This window comes from Balaenoptera musculus, chromosome 10 (genome assembly GCF_009873245.2).
Source record: "Balaenoptera musculus isolate JJ_BM4_2016_0621 chromosome 10, mBalMus1.pri.v3, whole genome shotgun sequence".
NCBI classification, from domain to species: domain Eukaryota; kingdom Metazoa; phylum Chordata; class Mammalia; order Artiodactyla; family Balaenopteridae; genus Balaenoptera; species Balaenoptera musculus.
Window position 1 is genome coordinate 81607856 of NC_045794.1, and position 9937 is coordinate 81617792.

At 39.6% G+C, this 9937-nt stretch overlaps 1 protein-coding gene and 1 non-coding gene across 3 annotated transcripts; both read left to right on the top strand.

The window, feature by feature from the left end:
* Nucleotides 1–278: 278 nt before the first annotated feature.
* Nucleotides 279–6409, top strand: SLC25A3 (solute carrier family 25 member 3). 2 transcript variants are annotated; one of them, XM_036866056.1, is made up of 8 exons: nt 279–440; nt 631–791; nt 1819–1943; nt 3462–3641; nt 4389–4570; nt 5226–5398; nt 5874–5984; nt 6067–6409. In XM_036866056.1, the coding sequence occupies exons 2-8, from the start codon at nt 635–637 to the stop codon at nt 6225–6227; spliced, it is 1089 nt and encodes a 362-aa protein (XP_036721951.1). In that variant the 5' UTR covers nt 279–440; nt 631–634; the 3' UTR covers nt 6228–6409. The 2 variants fall into 2 exon arrangements, with proteins under 2 accessions (XP_036721951.1, XP_036721952.1); XM_036866057.1 differs by lacking the exon at nt 1819–1943 and adding an exon at nt 2100–2221.
* LOC118902927 lies at nt 4906–5154 on the top strand. The gene has a single exon (XR_005021641.1). It is a non-coding gene; the product is annotated as a small nucleolar RNA SNORA53 (small nucleolar RNA).
* Nucleotides 6410–9937: the final 3528 nt, after the last annotated feature.

The window sequence follows — 9937 nt, forward strand, 5'->3', positions numbered from 1 at the left end:
AAATGAAAAGAAAGGAAGCCCCAGATTCCAGGAGAGACGTTTGAAGGTGAAGGGACAATAAGAGGAGATCACGAGCACAAACCCACACAACTCAAAAACACCGGCCCGGAATGCGCGCCTGCGCGAAAAGAACCCTCATGCGTAGAAGCCGGGCCGGAAGGGCTAGGGCGAATGGGGCGGGGATAAGGTTGCTAGGAGAACGTGATGACGTTAGGGCTTCGGCGCTCTTCTTCGCCAATGGGTGCCGCCAGTCTGTAGTGACGCGCTGTGTGCGTCACGCTGACGACGCGCGAAGGGCACGGATCTAAAGACCTGGAGGACGTTCGGCCTCTGTGAGCGCCAGCCTTTCCGAGGGAGCGGTGGTGTGTTCGCCATCTTAGGGAGTGAGTGTGGCTCGGCCTTCCCTGCAGTGCGTGCGGGAAGCGGAGCGCGGAGACCCGGTGAGGCGCTTCTTTGGCTGTAGGCCCCGTTGGCCTCCTCCTTTGGGGAGGCCGCGGTGACCTCCTCAAGGGCGCGGAGGCGGGAAGAGGCAAGGCCTGGGTTCGGAGGTGGTCCCAGGGTGCAGGTGACTTTAGCCGCCCTAACGGCCCCTTTTGCCTTTCCTCTGACCGCCGCTTCCTCTCTCCCTAGGAAGATGTTCTCGTCCGTGGCGCACTTGGCGCGGGCGAACCCCTTCAACGCGCCCCACCTGCAGCTGGTGCAAGATGGTCTCGCGGGCCCCCGCAGCAACCCCGCCGGGCCCCCGGGCCCACCCCGCCGCTCCCGCAAGCTGGCAGCCGCCGCTGTGGAAGGTGAGGTCAGACCCTGTCCCGATACGGTTGTCAGGTCCCCTCGGCCTTCGTGGCGTGCTCGGCCCGGAGGACAGGGAAGGACGCGCCCTGCCCGCGACACCGCAGGACGGCGCCCAGTTGCTTGTCCGAGGATGTCAGCTTGTTCCGCCCGAAGCCGGGTGTCGGATCCTTGGCTCTCCCTCAAGGGCGTGGAAGGGTCTAGGCCCTGCTCCCTCCGTGACCTCCGCGTCCTCGAGGGAGTGGAGGCATAGAGGCCGTGACTAGCTCCTTATCTTCGCCGTGAGCCAACTTGGTCAGCCGACTAGGCATTGGGTAAAGTCTTCATCCTAACCACTGGCCACCGCAGTTCTAACTGTATTATCAGTTCTTTGATTTTGCTTTCACTTTCTTTTTAAAAATATTGCTTCCTCCCTTTAGTATTCCTGGAGTTTAATATTAGTTGACACAAGGTATGTGTGATAACTGGGTAGCTCTTGTTTTAATGCGCCTGATTGACTTGTGGGCCTGGAGAGACCATAGAAAGGATATAATAATTGATAGGAATCCCTTTGATCTTATCTCTCGGGTTTCTTGATGGTTAGACCCAACTTTATTTTAATTGTGTATATTTTAAATCCCAGTGGAGTGTATTTACAGAGAAACCTGAAAACCGAGTTGCAGGAGTACAGAATATGTTATCTACCTTGTACCTGTAAAATGTAAAGATTTAAAAAAAAATTATTATGTGTTTCTGTTCTGTCTTTAGTGTGAGGGAAAAACCCTGACATCGTCATTCGGTCCTTCAATTTAGACAGTTAAATCTATGGTCATTTGTGTAGTAAATGTATTTGACTGCAGGAATTTATGTTTATGTAGTTTTACACTATAGGGGTCCATAAGTGGGGATAGTGTTTACTTGTAAATGGTGGCCAGAGCTGTTCAGTTGTAATAATACTTTTTCACAGGGAAACGTAGTTCTCTTGCATTCCCATGGCCTTAGTCATCTCTGAAGAAATATTTATTTGATTTTTTTTTTTCAATCAAACAGAGCAGTATAGCTGTGACTATGGATCTGGCAGATTCTTTCTTCTCTGTGGGCTTGGAGGAATTATTAGTTGTGGCACAACACATACAGCATTGGTTCCTCTAGATCTGGTTAAATGCAGAATGCAGGTTTGTTTTTGCATGTTGGACTAAATAAAACATTGTTGAAGCATGGGTGTTACCTGTTAACAAGCTGTGTGAAAACCTAACTGTCCAGGAGGTAAGTTGATAACCAGTAACATGAGTATTATATTAAAATGCATGGTGTGTCTTGTCTTACTACAGAGTACAGTTGTGAATATGGCTCCGCGAAGTTTTACGCACTGTGTGGCTTTGGTGGGGTCTTAAGTTGTGGTCTCACACACACTGCTGTTGTTCCTCTGGATTTAGTGAAATGCCGTATGCAGGTTTGTATTGAGATGACAGCATTGAACATCTCTTCTGTTTATGACTTAATTCCAAGTAATATTAAAGGACTTCACAAATGAGAAGAATGAAGACATTACGACTGCCAGAAATTTTAGTAGCAAACTCAAATTTCTTTAACTCATGATTTTTACTTTAATTTGTGTTTTAAATCCAAGAAATACCTCTTTTAAAATAAGAGTGAAGGTAGATTGTTGATCTCAGACTCTGCCTGTAAGTGGTTTTTGCTGCTGGGCTGAATTCTGCCTAGAGTTCTTCAAGGCCTATTGATTCTTTTTTGCTCCAAATAGTCATTTTACAAGCACTTACATGTCAGAGTAGGCTGTCATTCTTTGTGTATTATACGATGTAACTTCATGCCTCTTATTTATTGATAAGATCAAGGCAGAGAACACTGTAGATTAAAAAACTCTGTATAGTGTTTAAAATTTGTGGGCATAGCTTTTTGCATATTTATTTACATAAAAGGTTTTCTTTTACAATTAAAATGTCTTAATTAGGATGATTGAAACACAAATAATCAAACATCAAAAATTTATTTGTCCCAAACAGGATTAGAGGTCTACTTACCTAAAAGAGAAAGGAAGGTGAAATATTAGCAGGGAGAGGAAGGTGATGTATACCAGCCCTTCTAGTACTGGCAGAAATAGATAAGATTTTTACCCCCATTAGTTATACCTTTGCTAAAACTTATTATGCATGTCTCTTAAAGGGAATTTAATTTCTTAACTCAAAAGAGGGTTTTCATGTCGATGTACCTTTTTAACTTGTATTTAATTTGATTGTCTTTAAGTTCACAAAACTTTATAATCACTTAATGGGCTAGCATATATCAAGGATATAGACTTATCTATTGTTTATGAAGTAGCTTTAAGACTAATTTTTAAGTGGTAAAAAGAGTTGGGTGGTGGAAAAATCTCTTGTGTCAGTTTTATCGTGTATTGTAGGAATTTTATCCTCTTAACTAACCCTCCAAGACTTAAGTCTGACTGAAAAAAAGCTAGACCTTACTGTACGAAAAGTTACGTTTACAAAGATAATAGTAGACATTAAGCTGATATCATGCAATGAACTTGTATTTACCCACCTTTTATGTAGTTACTAAAGTTTATATTAGAACCAAAAGGAAAAACTAATAATAACAAAATTAAATGTTTGTGAGAAGTGTTATTATCTCTTTGGTACATTTAATTTTTTTTTTTCTTCTTGTTTTAAATAAAGGTGGACCCACAAAAGTACAAGGGCATATTTAATGGATTCTCAATTACACTCAAAGAAGATGGTGTTCGTGGTTTGGCCAAAGGATGGGCTCCGACTTTCATTGGCTACTCTATGCAAGGGCTCTGCAAATTTGGCTTTTATGAAGTCTTCAAAGTTTTGTATAGCAACATGCTTGGAGAGGTGTGTAATTTAACTTTGAAATTGAAAAGTCCTCAGCTTTTAGGGACTTCCCTGGTAGTCCAGTGGCTAAGACTCCACGCTCCCAATGCAAGGGGCCCAGGTTTGATCCCTGGTCAGGGAACTAGATCCCACATGCTGAAACTAAGACCCGGCGCAGCCAAATAAATAACTATTTAAAAAAGAAGAAAAAGGAAAAAAAATCCTCAGTTTTTAACTTAAAGTATAAGACCAGAAAGGATCTTAGATTTTGTTTGACTCACCTTGTTTTAGAACTGAGGAAATACTCTCAGAAAGGGTGAACAGTATGTTTCAAATCATAAGGCTGTTTTTTGTGTTTTTCTTAACATCTTTATTGGAGTATGATTGCTTTACAATGTTGTGTCATAAGGCTGTTTTAACATAAACAGGATAAGAAAAAAACTATTTCATTAGATTTCAGTGCTCTTTTTATTATGCTGTGCTGCTTTCCAAATAAGTTGGATTTGAGTTTTTTAAAGAGAAGGACTGTAGTATTCCTGTGTGAGTTCAAGGGTCAACTATGCTTGGCACCTAGACATTCAGAAAATATTCACAGTGTACTATGGTTGATGAGGTTATGAGAGATACTCAGTCTCATGTGTGTTATCTGTGGACTCTGTGATAAACACTTAAAATGTCTGAAATTTAACTGTTTCCTAGAACTGTCTCTTAAATTGAGAACAGCCAGTGCAGCAGCAATTCTTGTTTCTCCTTATGTTTTTCATGTAGGAGAATGCCTATCTCTGGCGCACATCGCTGTATTTGGCTGCCTCTGCCAGTGCTGAATTCTTTGCTGACATTGCTCTGGCTCCTATGGAAGCTGCTAAGGTTCGAATTCAAACCCAACCAGGATATGCTAACACTTTGAGGGATGCAGCTCCCAAAATGTATAAGGAAGAAGGCTTAAAGGCGTAAGTAAACATTTGCCTAAATATATAGTATAAAAATACTCATTTGAGAAAACCGCATTTGTTAGCATTAAACTTGCCAGGCCAGACTTTCTCTTTTTCACATCTCTTTCCCCCTCACATAGAACATAAACTCTAGGGGCAAGGATAAGTTGATACATGGCTTGAACCCTGAATTAAGGGGTTTTTTTTCCCCTAAAGTTAGAATCATTTGTCAGTCTACAAATGACTTGATATTTGACCTAAATATTAACTCTTAACTTGGGGGTTGGGGAGTGCCCTTGTTAGAATTCTTGTCATCTATGTTCACAGTTAAGAATTTGCATATAGTCAGGCCACACATGCTTCCTTAGATCCACCTTTGTGGATGCCAATCTTGAGCTGAGTTCTGCTTGTAAACTTACTGTTTCTTGTAGTTCCAGTCAAAGAAACATCCAGCAACTTTTTTGGTTGTATAGTCAAAGGTGCTTGAGTCATTGGCATGTGAGATAAATATACCTGCATGTTAGTCTTAGGTTCTGATAGAAATGACATGCAGTGGTGCTGCCATTTTGTTACTATCAGGACTTGACTGGTGTGCGGACACTTCTGTTAATAATGAAAAAGTCTGCTAGATGAATGTATGCAACTGAGTAAAATAAGTCTTCTGATTTCCTAGATTCTACAAGGGGGTTGCTCCTCTCTGGATGAGACAGATACCATACACCATGATGAAGTTCGCCTGCTTTGAACGTACTGTTGAAGCATTGTACAAGTTTGTGGTTCCCAAGCCCCGAAGTGAATGTTCAAAGCCAGAGCAGCTGGTTGTCACATTTGTGGCAGGTTACATAGGTATGAATTATTTAGAACATGCTTGTCTGTGAAATTAAGAATAATCATTTCCAGTATTGGCCTCTTTTGTGAGGGAAAAATATTCCAAAGAAGTTTTATCTTTCCATTGCGTTTTATATACTCTTCAGGATTCACAAATACTTGCTAATTCGTTCCTAAAATAATTGTCTTGTGGTTTGCATGTCATAATTAAGCTCGGGAATGTATTGACTTCACTGCTGTGCCTTTTTCTGTTGTTTTTCCAGTAACAAATCTTTAATACAAGAGAAAGTGTTAAAATCTCAATATAACTTGAGGGATTGTTCTGTTTTACATAGGGTAGACTGCTTCATAACTTTTCTTGTCAGTCTCACTCTAAAATATGATTTTTTTAAACACAAGAAAATTTTATTACTTATGAAAAGGTTGTTGGCTGTGATGTGAAAATTTTTTTTAACTGACCCCATATTGGATCATTTATCTTGACTTTGTTCAGCTGGAGTCTTCTGTGCCATTGTTTCTCACCCTGCTGATTCTGTGGTGTCTGTGTTGAATAAAGAGAAGGGCAGCAGTGCATCTCTGGTCCTCCAGAGACTTGGATTTAGAGGTAAGATTTTTTTTTTCTCCCATCTAAAGAAAGAATAACATTTTGGAGTATATTTTTCACTCACATTTCATATTTTATCCAGGTGTATGGAAGGGACTCTTTGCCCGTATCATCATGATCGGCACTCTGACTGCACTGCAGTGGTTCATCTATGACTCCGTGAAGGTCTACTTCAGGCTCCCTCGCCCTCCTCCACCTGAGATGCCAGAATCTCTGAAGAAGAAGCTTGGGTACACTCAGTAGATGAAAGCAAATGTGGACTGAATCTGCTTGTTGATCAGTGTTGAGGAAAATGCAGAAGGAACTTTTATATATTTGACAGTGTAGGAAATTGTCTATTCCTAATATAATTACTGTAGTGCTCTTGCCAGAAGCAAGAGTTTCAAACTTACTGTTGAAATAAACCCAACTGTTCATGATTTGTCTGTGACTTGATAATTATTTTTAAAACTAGTTTTTAAAGAATTAACCCTAAAATGGAAAGAATTATGCACACATTAAAACCTCAAGGAAAAAAATTCACTGTTGGTTGAATGCTATGATCTCTACTCATAAATTGTCATATGTTTCAGGATTTGTCACTCAAGAGAGTTCTTACATTTTTAGGAACCATGCCCTAAATTTTTAAAAACAATTGTTCAGTTTGAATATGGATAGATATTCATTTGTGGTTTATTTTGACAAGTACATTTCAGTATATAATCAAATTTTTGCAACACTTACTATACTTTTCAAAATCCTAATCAGTGTGCTAATCCTTATTTGTAAAAGAAGGTAATCTAAGTTAGGCTGTTTCTTAGAATGGTAGTTTTTTAAAAGGACCAAAACATTTGATAGCTAAAAACTATTTCAGGTAACTTAATTCTCCTCACCCAGATCTGACTTTCTAAATTACAAAAAAAATTACCATGAACTATTTCCAGTTTTGTTTTTAAGGTACCTGCTTGACACCTGGAGTAGGTGAATGCCCCTGGGACGGCGGCACTTTGGCATATTCAAGCATCTGGAATTTGGTTTAAGCCCAAACTGATTTTTTTAAAGCTAGAAAGTAAGCCACTGTTTAGTTTTCCCTTGTATTTTGGTTAGGAAGTATAAAAGCCCAATCTGTAATATAGTTTATTTGTTCAAGTCTGATTACATTTTACCTTGAGGCCTTTGGGTATAATAATCTGGATTGAGTTGACAGTCCCTGTGTAAAGTATGCAGATGGGACCTCAGGAAAAAAACTTTGAAGGAGTCTAAACAGGAAGAGAAATGTTTTCATTACAAACCCATGTTATAAGGTCAGTGAACTAATTTAGAAACCAGGTGTATCTCATTGCATGTTAACTTCTCTCTATCATCATCACCTGGTCTTGTTTAAGGTTCCAGCCTTATTTTACCTGTGTTGCAGAGAAAAAGGAGGGGTTATGGGTGTAAATTTGGGCCAAACTGTCAAAAGGTAGAGCTGCGGTCTGAGCCCAAGCAAATGATGGCTGTGGTAGTTGGTGTCATCAGTGTGCATTAGTTACTGCTGTGTAACAAATCATCTGAAATGTAATGGCGTGAGATGATATGATCTCAAGCTTTCTGTGGGTCAGAAATTCAGGAGCATTTGTTGGACTCTCCTGCTTCTGTGTCTCATGAAGTTACGATCAGATGGTAGCTCTGGGGTCATCTCCAAAGACTTTTTCACATCCAGCTAGAGGGAGATTCTTTGAGCATCTCGCTGTTAGTGGCTCAGTCTTTCCTCAAAATCCACAGCATGGTGGCTTTAGGGCAACTGGACTTATTTCAGGGCTCTGAAGTGGAGCCAGGCAGAAGCTGGATCTTTTATAGGACTTAGCCTTGGAAGTCCTAGCATCACTTCCACTATACTCTTGGTCACCAGAAGTCCCAGAAGATCAATTCCCAGCTTCATGGAAAAGGAACACAGACTCCACCTCCTACTGGGAGGAGGGTCAGTCACATTGTAAGAGCCTGTGGGATTTGATATATATGTATATTGGGCCAACGCAGAGGTGGACTGTGGATTGAAAAACTTTAGGGTATGCAGTTCAGCCAGCCTTCACCATGAGAGACTTCCACTGCCAGCCAGGATTCAAGTTTTATTTTCAAGAGAAGCAATAGGTTTCATTTGTGGGTATTGACATAAAGTATGCTGTGTTCAAGCTGTCAAGAATTGCTTGCTATTTGTAGTTAGAGAACTTTCAAAGCTATTTCTGAGAGGTAAAACCATTTCATCCTCAAGATTCCATTAAGATGCCCACTTAAAATGTGAATTCCCATTTTGTATTTTAAAATTTATTCATGCTGAAAATAAAGATTCTAATAAGGATATTTTAACATTGTTTTTTCACATTTGGCTTTAAGAAAATGTTAATTCCACAAAGCAGAACCCAGCGGGATGAGTATATGTGATTAGTTGTTTAATTGAATTATGTCTTAACACTAGGACATAATTAGTAGTTTCCAGAGGGATCAAATAAAATTCAACTTGTCTCTAAGAAACTCTTAAGAAAGCCAGATATTTGCTAAATTATCTGGTGACATGTACAACAAAACTGAAAAACTTAACAGCTTAACCAAATCTCCATTGTGTGAAAGCTTCATGAAATGTTTTGATACCATTTTGGGGAAAGTGTCCACAATATTCATCAAGTTTGGTGTATGGCAGTCAGTCTTGCTGCTAAATTAGGAGTTACATACTGTTTCTTCAACATAAATTATATGATCATATTGTTTATACAATTTTTATCATTTACATGATAAATCAATAATTGTTAAAAATCCCAGATACCATGTGGATAAGAAACTGATTGCAAACTTTGAGGAATCTGGAGTTCACAACTGAATGCTGTGCCTCTTGATATATAAAACAATGATGTACCTTAGTAGGCTAGCTACTCTTAACAGCTCTCACCTCAGATATTATCTACTGAATCATTTTCTCTTTTGCAAGGCAGCCCTGACTTCACATCCTCCGAAGTGGTCATAGGAGGTGCATGAGATGTTCATCTCACATTGATACTGTTTATGAATCTTTGGTGACTTGAATTTCCTAGAAAGCAACTATTCCAAGGTTTTCATGTGTGGTTTTATAGACTCTAAAAGTGCCATGCATGCAACAGTCACCTAAAGGTTGGCTATACTGAATGAAAGCCTAGAGGGTGTGTCTCCTACATAAGATACAATTCCTACCTAATATACTGTGATTTGATGTACAAGTCAGCTAGGTTTCTTCGTGGAACGCAGCATATGCAAGATTTGAAGAGGGAGGATAATTCATGTTAGGGGCAGTATCTATCATTTCAAGACCCATGATCTCAACACCAGGAGGCTGTATCAACCAAGGTTAAAGCTACTTTTTTAGACATCATTAATATTCCGAAAATAATGTAATCAACTTTTAATCATGGATAAACAATTCTTCACTGATTTTATTGACTGCACAACAGGTTAGACTTTAAATAGTATTAAAGCAGGGAAATTCCACAGAAAGCTGAAGATGACTCACCTGTAAGAGACCATATCTATTATTGAAGTGATTAATTTTACATTTTCTACTGTTGGGAAACAGATCCAAAGTTTTCCATTCTATATTTGCCTCCAAAGCTATCTGTCTTGAAAACAAAATCATGACAATGAACCTAGTGACATTCCAGATTTGAGGGTTCCTTCAAGAAAGTCCTGCTCAGGATGGCTACCAAATTACTGATAGATTTGTGAATCGTTAAAATAATGAGTAGAATAGCACCAAACAAGATGAGTGCCTCATTTATTTGGCACTGATAGAAATTAAATTTTTTTTTTTGGCTGTGCTATGTGGCTTGCGAGTCTTAGTTCCCTGACCAGGGATTGAACCTGGGCCCCGGCAGTGAAAGCGCCGAGTCCTAAGCACTGGACCACCACGGAATTGCCCAGAAACTAATGTTTTTCATTAATGAATTTTCAGATAGTTGAATTTATATTTT